At 32.8% G+C, this 12,170-nt stretch overlaps 2 protein-coding genes across 6 annotated transcripts in view; both read left to right on the top strand.

Annotated features, from left to right (window-relative positions):
• The window catches only part of RP9 (RP9, pre-mRNA splicing factor), a 167,805-nt gene that overhangs the window by 57,894 nt on the left and 97,741 nt on the right, over positions 1-12,170 (top strand). The window lies entirely within an intron of this gene.
• The window catches only part of NT5C3A (5'-nucleotidase, cytosolic IIIA), a 48,015-nt gene that overhangs the window by 21,473 nt on the left and 14,372 nt on the right, over positions 1-12,170 (top strand). The window contains exons 1-3 of one of the 4 annotated variants that reach the window (XM_011362472.2): positions 6,528-6,711; positions 7,460-7,554; positions 10,848-10,902. The exons of 1 other annotated variant lie outside the window; for it this stretch is intronic. In XM_011362472.2, coding sequence (XP_011360774.1) covers positions 10,867-10,902 — 36 coding nt within the window. In that variant the 5' untranslated portion in view covers positions 6,528-6,711; positions 7,460-7,554; positions 10,848-10,866. Of the gene's footprint in view, positions 1-6,527; positions 6,712-7,459; positions 7,555-10,847; positions 10,903-12,170 lie in introns of those variants that run through there. 2 more of the 4 variants (XM_023532024.1, XM_011362473.2) reach the window with 2 other exon arrangements.

Genomic DNA, 12,170 nt, shown 5'->3' with positions numbered 1-12,170 from the left:
GAGATCAGACTGGATCAAGCTTGTTCAGGGCAGCATGGCTGTAGATGGAGTTTGTCCAGTTTTAATTATTTATGTATTTTAAGCTCCATTTCCTCCTTCATTCTCTTTTTATTTTTGATATAATATGTACTGTTATAAAAATAAATAAACCTAAATAAGTGAAAAGAGGTAATTTGGAATTTTCTCCACCTTAAAAAAACACTTTTAAATAAGCATACTCCTTTCTCTATGCATACAAATATTAAGTATCATTTTTCCCCAAATGAGATCATACTGTAAAATTGTTTTTAACAAGATTATTCAGTTATTTATTTCTTAATAAATTTATGCTCATCTTAATAACTATTATATTACTTCGTTATTATGCCATATACAGATATCATAATTTGTTTAGCAAGTTGTTCATTGTTGAACATTTAGATCATTTCCTGGTTTTCATTATGATAATGGATCAGCGAACATTTTTACAGCAGCTGTGCATGTCCATGATTGTTTGTTTAAAAGGCATTGCCGGCCGAAGGGGCCTGCACGAATCTGAGGCTTTTGAATGTGCTGCCAGGTTACCCTCTGGAAAGACTGTACTGGTTTACATTGCCACCAGCATCATTTTCAAGTACCTGGCTCCCTGCTTTCCTGGGAGTAGGTATCATTTTTTTCTCATCTTTCCAAATGAGAATATTTTTGAAAGTATTTGTTACTTTTGAACTTGCACTTTTAAAAATAGTTGGCCATTTATTTTCTTCTTTTCTGAATCATCCGAGTTCTTTTTCTTGATTTGCAAGGGCTCTTTATAAAATGATTTTAAGCATGAGAGTATGTTAGAAATACATTTTCCAAGTGTTCTTTGTCTCACTTCCATTTTTGAGCAATCTAAATGTGACCTTCCTTTTCAAATCTTTAAATGGCTTCGTTAAACCAACGTACTAATTCTTTAGAATATTTTACAGAGCTTAATTTGCACATGACTCCTCATTTACACACTGTGACTTCATTCTGTATCCATAATGGGAGGAGAATATAACATAATGTTTGAATAGTTCGTATGTCTTACTCATCAGTTTACCCTCCCAGCTATAGAATGAGGAAGGCTATTACAGGAAAAACAGTAAGATATGATTTTGCCCCAGTGGACAATTTTCATTTACCTTGATACACATGACTTACCAGATGCCATGTTCATTTCCTTCAAAGATGTAGTAGCATTATATACTTTCACTTTCTTATATTTTGGAACATGTAACTTAAAAAAAAAAAAATCTTTGTTTTTTTTTCTAGGTGTATGACATATTCAATTACAGTAAATTTAGTAAAATACCAAAGAGTGTAAAGAAGAAAATGAAATCACATGTGGTCCTGTCATCCCTCTGTGATGACTGTTAATTGATTCTTGGCATATATTTGATTCAGTCATGTTTGAAGATTATTATACTATTGAATTTTATTTGTTACTAGTTTATTATTTAACACTTCTGTCTGTATTCAAAAGTGAAGTTAGGTATGTTTCCTCTCCTTGTGCTATCTTTGACAGGCTTGTTTCAGGGTTTTATACTAATTAGTTTCATAAACGGAATTTGATAGCTTAACTTTTTATGTGTTTTTAAATAGTTTGTTAACCTAGCAAAGGAGACATTCGAACCTTAAAAGTTTAAAAGAGCTCACCAGTAGAAAACCTGACCATAAAGCTGTTTGAAGGCTGTAAGTTCTATTCTGATGGCATGTATCATATTGTTGAATATAATATGTTAACACAACTTTTCTAAAGTTAAGTATTTTGATTTACCACATTGAGTTTACAAATATTCAAGGAAGTTTTGAAAGAGCTGGATTTTGTTATTTTTTTCTACTTATGTACTTTTTTCGTTATTAAATAATCATTGATTTTATTGAAATATTTGAATGAACAAGATGTGAAAAAAGTGAAATACAAGTAAATTAATCTATTTTCCAACATTTTATTATGAAAAATTTTAAACATACACAAAAATTGGAAGAGAAATCTATTTAACCCCTAAAAATATATATTAAAAAAGTATACTCTTTAGGTTCTCTTCAAATGTATAAACATTTAAAAAAAACTTTATATACTGTTAAAACTCAAGTTATCACCCACTACTCTTTCATATAATTTTTAATAATTCTTTGCTATAATTGTTTATGAACTTAAATCTCTTTCAAAAATAATTTTCTTCATCATTTTACCTTATTTTTTAAATGAGTTTGGTACAGCAAAAGGGTGTATTAAGTCTTTGCACTCTCCATTTACATGTATTGGATATTATACACCAACAATAAAATAAAAGCTTAGATAGCATAACCTTTTTGCCATTTTTAATATATCTCATACCAAAATAGCAATTCTGAACAATATTGTTTCCTTTCAACAAACAGAATACCAACTGTGTAATGTGGAAGGAGTCCAAAGTTAAAAGTTTTTCATCTTGTTCCATTTCAGGCACAGAGATCCAGATATAAAATGGAAACAATTTCAGTACTAAGCATCTTGAAATATCAGAACATAGTGCATTTGAAAGGAGAGCTAAGAAAGACACCCTTCATTTATGATACTGTCTTACATCCAGTTTTCTTGAACTTGACCTACCTATTGCAACATAAGTGACATTTTTTCTAAAGGAGTTTAAACTACGGAATTTATTACTTTTTAAGTAAGAAAGTAAAAATGATATAGACTATGTTAGAGAATTTCATTTGAGTTCTGAAAATTGAGTTACTCAATCCTAGAGTTCTGCATAGAATTTTTAAGAAATACATTGAGATTAGAACCATAGATTTTCCTCAATTTGAATATATGTGTGTAAATTCATAAGTATAGCAATCAGCTTCGCTAACAGTCATCTAACAGGATAAGTTTTGGGAATGATTTTAAATGAGAAAAACTTATGAGAAAATCTACCTGCTGTCCATTTTGCCAAAATGTAATAATTTATTGTTTCATCTTTGTTTTTGCTCCTTAAACATTTAAAACTATATTCATGTAAGCATTTATAGCAATTCTATTTTGAGCACTCACTGTGTTAGTTGACTGTTGTTCTTTTCAGAGAAGTTTTAAGAGAAGTCAGATGCCTAGACGGATGTTTTGCATGTTTAAAAAAATCATCTTTCTGTTTACATCATGCAGCAATTATCAGGAACAAGTTTTGTAAGAGTCCATATACAGAATATTATTGCCTACTCAATTGTCTTCCTTATTTGACTTTATTGTTTTGTTTGAAATAACTTCCTGGGGTGTCAGCAAGTTCATATTGAAGTTAAAAATACATTCCATGGCCAAATAATTGGATTAATTAAACTGAGTTAGTAGTTAAATCTGAGACTGGATTATTGAGAAATAATACCATAGGCTTTATGTGGGATTATGAAGTGATTTCTTTCATAGACAACTATTAATTAATATAATACCTTTATTCCTTTTACTTCCCTATCCCAAGATCAAAGGCAAAATGAATTAATCAATTGACAGATTTGATTTCCATGGGCTTTTCTGTTTTTTCATTAACTCAAAATTTCGAGAAATTTTTTGATGGCAGTATATGAAGTGATTATAGGTTTTTAAATTGCTTGAATAATTGACAGTATCTTAAATGCTGTAATTAATTACTCAGAAGTACAAATGGATATCTCCTTCTCCATTGATAAAGACAGTCGTTTTTAGTGTTATAAAGGGAGAAAAAATCTTCCAAAGATTTGAGTCCTGTGTGAGAAGTTCTCTTCTCTTTGGCATGTCAATTTCGGGTCTCGAGTTTGCATTAGGAGTGATACGTGAGTGACTTCAGTTTTTATGACAGTGAGTAAAGAAACACCAAGGCAACCGGGCCCAGTCACTGTGTCCAGAGATGAAAGTCCATTGTGCTGATAAAGTGACTGCCTTTAATGACTTCTTTTTAGGTCCTTTATATCCCTTCTCAAAGGAAAAAAAAAAAAAGTATCCTAGAGCTATTTGAAACTAAATTTATTTCCTTTTATTCTGTGCTTTGCTTATATCCTGTTCCTTTTCTGTGGCACAGTTTCAAAACATTCTTAGTTGTAGACATCTCTAGCCCTCTTATGTGTTATGTGTATAGTGTCGACTGGAAACAGCGAGATACAGTAAGAAAAATGTGTTCCAAGTTCCTGTACATAAGTCACAGAAGTAATAAGTAACAGCTGCTCCAACGCTTACATTCCTAACTATTAAAAACTGGGGGAATTCTTATCTTTCTCTTAAGGGTATACTGATTAAAATAAATTAGTATGTATATAAAGGGCCATTCCATGCTGCTGAGGCTGACACACAGGGTAAGAAACTGCTGGGAAAATGTTAGTGCTCCCTGGAGGGACACCCCACTAGATAACCATCGCACCTCACTGCATTTACACACTTGCTGGAATTAAAAAAGGCGGAAGTTCCCTATAGGCAGGAAGCATTACCCTTATTTCCTGTCTTCTCTACTCTCCTTTGACCAGCAGGACTGGACACCAGCAGTGCCAAAGCCATCTTCTTCCCTTAGAGACCAAAGCACCTCCATTAGCCATCTTTCTGTGTCGTAAAGTACTTTGATCTTTTTCCACCAAAATTGGACTTTTGCTATAGGTACTCATAACTTTTTCACTCAGTAGTAGATCACGTGCACCTCTAAATCTGTAAATGTTGATCTCACAGAGCAGTACTATCAAGTGATTTACAAGCGTAGATTCTGAAGTCAAAGAGACCTGAGTTTGAATTCATTTCTGCCACTTGCCAGGTACAAGCCTTAATTTATTCACCTGCAAAATGAAGATAATGATAGCGCATACCTTTTAAGGTTATGAGTAGTGTATGAGATGAGGAATATCAAGTACTTAGAAGTATCTGGCACATAGTAAATACACAATAAATTTCAGCTATTTGTAATCATTTTTGAGAACTGTATAATTTTATATTTTATGTGTTTACCACAGTTTATTCACCTCTCCTGTATTAATGAACATTTAGATATTGGGCATTTAGGTTGTAAAGTTTCCCAGTATTACAAAACAGCTCTACAATATACATCTGTCTTCCCAACTAAATAATCGTGGACTGCCATATTTCCTTAGAATAAATTCCTTAGGACACCGAGTTGGTGTGTTACAGGGGATGTATATTTCTAAAGATTTTAGTAGTATTTCTATGTAGGCCTCCAAAAAGGTTGTGGAACTCTAACTTCAGCATCCTGTTGTCGTTGTTATTGTTTTTGTTGTTATGGAAGTTGATTTATCTTAAGTCATTCATCTTTCAAAGTGATATCTTTAAAAATTCTTACCACTGCTAACTATATTAATATATTACAGTACAGTTAGGTCATCATATTCATACAAAAGTATTTTTGTATGAATTGCCCTTCAGCTTCCATTAGTACAGTATAAAAGATTTTCCTCTTAGAGGAATGTTTTGCTGTGATTCTTTTAATCTTATTAAAATAAGATAGCAATGCCAAAGTTTTAACGTTTGATAGATACCAAGTTTGGCTAATTTGTTAATGACCTTTTTTTAAAGCAATTTTTTAAATTCTTGCGTTGTTTTTAACAAAGAATGTTACTTCACAAAGTTTGGTTGCCGAAGTGTTCTCTGGGTTTGATTTCTCTTGAGTATAAACACGAGAATGCTAATGTGAAAATGTATTTAAGTAACTGTAGCTTAGCTGTGTTCCTGATGATAAAACTGGCTGCAGCTTGATTTATCAGGCGCTAACACATGCTATTAGTGTTTTGCAATCCCATTACTTGGGTTAAAAGCAAGACTAAGGTTCTCTTAAAGGTTAAAAATACTTTTCTTCACAACAATTCGACTGCTTTTATTTCCAGCAGGAAAGGAACTTTTTCAATTTTTTTAACCTATAAAAATTAGTTTTCACTGTGTTCACATTTTTTAAGCAAATCCATGCATGCGTGGTCTTGTTAAAATTTACAAACAATGTAGAACTATGTGAAGAAAACATAAAAATCACATTAAATCTCACCGCCCTGAAATAAAGACTGTTTTTTAACATTCTCTTAGCCATACATATGTGCATCATGTCTGTTTTTACATTTTTAAAATGAGCTGATCTTTTAAAAATTGGTAAAATACACGTAACAAAAACTTACCATTTTAACTAGTTTTAAGTGTACAGTTCTTGTCACTAAGTGCATTCACATTTTTGTGCAGCCATCATCACCAACCATTTTCAGAATTCCTTCCATCTTCCGAAGGGAAAATCTGTACCCATTGAGCAATAGAGCCCCAGCTCCCCTCCCCCGGCTCCAGGCAACCACAACCTAATCTTTTCTCCTTTGTATTGAAATATAATATACAGGAAAATGCACATACGACAAGTACACAGACAACCACACACACACACACAAAAACCCACCACGAAGAAGGATGTAGTTGTGTTAATATTAAAGTTCATTTTTTCTTTTCAGAGCAAGCTGCCGGTGCTCTGACAGTACAGATTTGCCTTCTCTTAACTGTTGCAGTATTTCATCCGATCATGTTCCGTAGACTGACTGGTGATGAGCTCAGAGCTAGCAATCCTGTCACCCAGAGCATAATAAAACGCTGTGTAGTAATGCATCACAAGACTGTTTTTGCGTAGAGCTTAGTTTAGCCAAGGCTTTTGGAACCGCCCCCCAGTTGCACCTTGCGCTATATTAGTACTTCTCAGACAGGAAGAATTTTCTTTTGCTGGCGTAGCTCGTCCGGTTATCTTCGGGGTAAGTGTGTGTGTGTGTGTGTGTGGTGTGTGTGTGTGTTCAGTCCATGTAAACAAATGGGTTTCTCTTGTTTAACTTTGTTTGATTCTTATTTAGTTCAGTATCTGATTAAAATTTTAGGCATTTAAAAACAAATTAAGGAAATAAAAATAGAATGATCTAATATAATGCAAAACTTCTTTATAGGTTACAAGTATCTGAATATGTAGAATTTTGCAGTGTCTTAGGTTTTGGAAATTAGAATTTATAAGATCTAATTTTAAGTGCTTCTTGTTTGACATGTAGATGTTAAGCAGCAAAATACCCTCAGGAATCTGTTTTCAAGGGGAGGAAAAACACTGTAAGATCCAGTTTTGTTGTCCATTCAGTTGCTATGTGACTCAGTTTTGCTGGTAGCTACCTGCTTTGTGTGTCTCTAGGATTAAGAACTATTTATTATGGCTGGTAATAAAGATAATTAATTTTTATTTTGTGCTTCTGAGCTTTATCCAGGATATCATGGAATAGGACTATACTACTGTGTTTTATGAATTGATAAAAACTGGATTACTGTCTCTAAGGCCAATTATATATTAAAAATTAAGATTCAAACATATATTAGCATAAAAGCCTAGGACATTATGACTAGGTTAGATTTAAATAATTGAGTTTGCCTTCTTTTTTTAAAGGTTTCTTTTTTTTTAATCAGGAAAATTAGATACTGCAGAAGACCATTTTTTAAAGCAGTTTACTTGGTTTTTATTGGCAGCCTGTATGCAAGCGCGCATCTCTGGATATTGCTTGTCACCTATGCTGTTGTTCTAGGACAAAGTCAAGGACAGAAGAACTCAGAGTGCCTTAAGGGTAATCAGTATAAATTACTTAATTTCCCTGTGCCATAGCTTAACTCATCTGAAAAATGCTGTTAGACATTAGAGTAGTGCATGTGGGGAGAATAGGTGAGTAAATAAATTTTAAGCTCTGGAATTGTGTATTTTCATAAGTATCCACAAAATTCTTACCAAGAAGTCAAGTTTTATTATTTAAGAAAATTGGTATAAATTGCCAATTTCTAAATAACTAGTCTTAAAAATCTGTTTTTCTTCTCTTTCCTTTACCTCCTCTTCCTCTCCTACCTTCTGCTGTTCGGTTTCATTTTTCTTTTATGTCTGTATTGAGAAAGTTTCACTTTCTGGTTCGTGCATTTTTTGTCACTGCTGCCTTAAAAATTTAACTAGAGAAAATTATTTAAACACCCCAAGAAACTGATTTACAATGCTATGGGAAATAACGAACTTGTAGTTTGATATTTTCATGTGCTAATTACCTTAAGAAAGTGTCATTATTAAAAACCCAAGCTTGAGACAAGTAAAACAGGTTGCTGGAAAAGTACAGTAAAATGGATTAATCATGGATGTTTAGTACTGTAATATATATTACTGTAATATATCCACTTGGCTATTCAAAATTTCATTCCTTTATTGGCGTGTAGTTTAAACGAGCCTGCAGTTATCCAAATCAAAGCAGAATCATAACTTTTGAAGCTAATTATAGTAATGAATTCAATTTTTCACTTTTCATAAGAGAATCAAATGGGCCTTTAAAAGTTTTCAATTTGCATTCAGATACTTTATAATTTGTTTTATGGCAAGTAAATATTTTTTATGTAGACATAGAATTTATCAGTCATTGATTTGTAAATACCTTTTCAAGGTAAAGTTAGTCATGTCAGAATGAAACACCACGAGACCTAAAAGTTCCACTTATCAGGTTTGTGCTATTCAAGTGAAGAAGTTCTTACCTTTCGCCGAAGTCTTTAGATTTGTCCTACATCTTCCTTGTCATGGACACTGTTGCAGTAGAGACCTTAATCTCATACAGAAAGTGCAGTTATTTTCCACCTTCCACATTTTTCAGTCCCCACTGAAAAATTCCAGAGACTTAGAACTTCAAAACTTCCTTTGAAGAGAGTTCATAGTTCAAGGGTGGTATTTTCTATTTTTGAACATGTCTTCTACACTTGGTGTGTTTTTCCAGCAACTCTTCTCCTGAAGCATCTGCAACAGATGACTGTTGGCAAAGTAAGCTAGAACTTTATATACCAAGTATAGGTTTACAAGCCTATTGGTTTAAAAATACCCTGCCCTAATTTTCTGTGTCTTCTTTAGAATAGTGCCAGAATGCTGACATTTATGCCTTAATTAGTCTTTACACTTTTATAATGATAGAGACCTTGGGCTGATTTTTGTATTAGGACTGCAATATCACTTTATGTGAGATTATATTTGAACGAGGATAAATTCTGGACAGATTGCCAATGAGGAGGATCTGCAGTTGGAATTTGCATTGTATCCCTGAACTGTTAGGTTTACTTAACAAAAATAATGTGCTAAAGTTGCAAATTTAGTAGTTGTAATTTTTTTTCTATTAGCAAATTTTTGGTTACCTTGTTTTCTTTTGCGTTTTGTTCAAATAAAATTTGACAAGACCATGAGAAAGACAATTACTCTTTCACCTACTAACACTGGCTTTTTTCCTTTTCTTTTTTCTTTTCTTTACTAAGCATTAATGCTCCAGAAAGAGCCATACTTAGGGATTGTTAATGGAGAGGAATTGGGCTGCTTGGCCATGTGTAACAAAAAGAGCTTAGATTCCCAGATATTAAAATATGTTCTTCACTGCTTGAATTGTTTTTGTTGGGCTTTTCCAGTGTTTAACAGAATATGTAGTATTTTTGTAAACTCTATTGTACTTTTCCACATTCTCCTTCCTCTTTTTCAAGCTAGTAAATGGTTTTATTTAAATAATGCCTTCTGAGAAATCTAGACTCTTTTTCAGATATCAAACATGTATGTTTTGGTTTCTTCTATAAATGGAGAAACAGACTTGCAGACAGCTTCTGTGACACTTTTGTTTACGCTAGAGGACACCGACAGAATGAAGACAGATCAAGGAACGGTTACTTAAATTTGACTGTGTGCTCAACTACATAGTCATCTAAAGACTACTAACCCCCAGACTACCATTATAATTACATTTTGAGGTTGGCAATCAAATGTTGTATGAATTATATAGAGTATACGTATAGATAGATAAATAATAGATACTATATTATTTTTCAGATGTGAAAAATTGGAGGCATATTACTATTTGGAAATACTTTTGACGCAGCTCTAAGATGCCATCAGTTATAAGACTAACAACCTTCTTGAGAAAGGAGGGAAAATGCTTTTTTATATGACATTTCCCAGTTTTGTTTTACGCACTTAAAATGGAAGGTGAGGGGATGGATTTTAGAATTTGAGGGAATTATATATATATATATCTACTATAACTAGAGTTTAAGAAAAAGTCAGATTTTTTTTTCAACTAAGTTGCCCTTTTTAAATAGGGTTTTATTATAAAATTGTACTTTTCTAGAATAAAGTAAAAGTAAAGTCATTGAGGACCAAAAAGTAAATAAGTAATTTTCCCTTAAGATTTATACTGCAAAAATGAAAAAAAAATTGCAATAATAAGAGATATTTAAAAAACTGTTTCTTTTGATTTAAAAATAGATGCATATAAATTTCCCCCAAGTCCCTAAAATGATCGGTTAACAAACACTACCACATATCTATTTTGTGCCAGACACTATGCTGGATTCAGACAACTCATCTTAGTCACATCATTTTATAAAATTAAAGATTTTGATATGAGAAAATTAAAGAATAAATTTGACTTTTGTATATCATGTTTCTCTTTACATTCTTCTTAGATATTCTTTCATTGATTCAGTAATAGTAATACATAATTTCCCCCACAAACTTCATCCTTATGTGTAGAGAAATGTTGATGAAATGTTCTTACAGTACTGCATTTTTTTGCAACTATATACTTTAACTCTATTCATATCTTATTAATACCATACAAGTTCTCACAGGAGAGCTGCAAATCCTCCATGAAAAATTCTTAGCCCCAGACTTTGTGAGGTAGGGTAAAATCTTTACTGAGCTTCTTAGAAAGAAAAAAGACGCCTTCAATAATTCGCTATTTAAATCAGTCCGAAAGTACCACCTTAATATGTCATTAATATATAGGAAGAGCCTGAAATGTACGTGTGTCACGTGTCCCTTTTTTCTCTCTCTTTTACTGTGACATCATCTGGGAAAATCCAGAAGATTGGATAACCAAGAAATGACTAGTCAAGATTCTGCTGTACATGTGAAAATGGTGGGTATTTTAAGATTTCCAGTTCCATTTATTAATGGTAAATCTTCACCGCTTTTACCTCTGTCTCTAACCAGATAATTATGGGACTGTAATCTTGTGCAGATCTTTCTTCACAATGTTCGATACACAATAGAACCTCAGATATTTGTTGAATTGACTTTCAACTTATCTTTGAAAAATTTTTTTGCTTGAAGCATAATGTGCATTATAGTGTTTCTCGGCATATAAGATGGTTACCCCGTTTCTTTCTGTGCTTAATTTTTCCTTGCTCAACAACACACTTAAATCATACAGCATGAGATATTTTATCTTGCGCCTCCAAATTAAAAATGACAAGCATTTAAATTAACAACTTCCTGGGAAACAGTAGAGTTTATTGCATTATAGAAATTAGGTCGAGGTAGGAAAAACACAGGCTTTGGAGTCAGAACTGACTTCACCTCTTAACTTAGTCCTTAATAGCTGCAATACCCTTGAACGAGGGCAGCCAGCCTTGCCTTTAAGAAATGGGTGTGAAACCACCAACTTCATCTTGTTCTTATTTATATTTCCCCCCATCTTTACTGAGGTATGATTGACAAATAAAATTGTGAAAGGATTCCCCCCATCTAGTAAATACACCCCTCACTTATCACACATTTACCTTTCTTTTTGCTGAGAACATTGAAGTTCTGCTCTCTCAGCAGATTCAATTATACAAAAATACTAATTTCAACTATATAATAGTTTATAGTTGTAAACTGTAGTCACCGTGTTATACATTAGACCCTCAGACCTGACTCATAAATGAAATGTTCTTATTCATACTTAATGAAAAAGTATCTAAAGTGCCTAATAGCACTTAACTTTAAATGTTAATCTCGTTAGTAAGTATTTAGTGTGTTAGTAAGTGTTTTAACTCTGTAACTAGCATATTTATTTGTACGCATGGGAAAAATTAAATCTGTTCTCCATATTCACAGTGATAAAATCCCTTAAAAAATTACAGCAATTTCTCCCTCTCTTTTAAAAAGGACAACTACCCCATGCTTTCTTTCTTATTTTCTTTCTGTTTTGTTTTGTTTTGTTTTGGTCATTATTGTTGCTTCTCCTCTTCTCTGTTTTTTCATCCTTTCTCTCTCTAGCTTTCTTTTTCTGGTTTGAGCCTGTAAACCAGAACATGACTTAGCATGCAAACAACTTTGTGCCACAATTTATAAATCTCTTATTCAGCTTGACTTTCCTCATCCAGCATATGATGGGAGGGGAAAGCTGACTCAAAGCGCTGG

Source organism: Pteropus vampyrus, unplaced genomic scaffold (genome assembly GCF_000151845.1).
Source record: "Pteropus vampyrus isolate Shadow unplaced genomic scaffold, Pvam_2.0 Scaffold75, whole genome shotgun sequence".
NCBI classification, from domain to species: domain Eukaryota; kingdom Metazoa; phylum Chordata; class Mammalia; order Chiroptera; family Pteropodidae; genus Pteropus; species Pteropus vampyrus.
The sequence above is the reverse complement of the archived record's forward strand: the minus strand, read 5'-3'. Positions and strand labels throughout refer to the sequence as shown.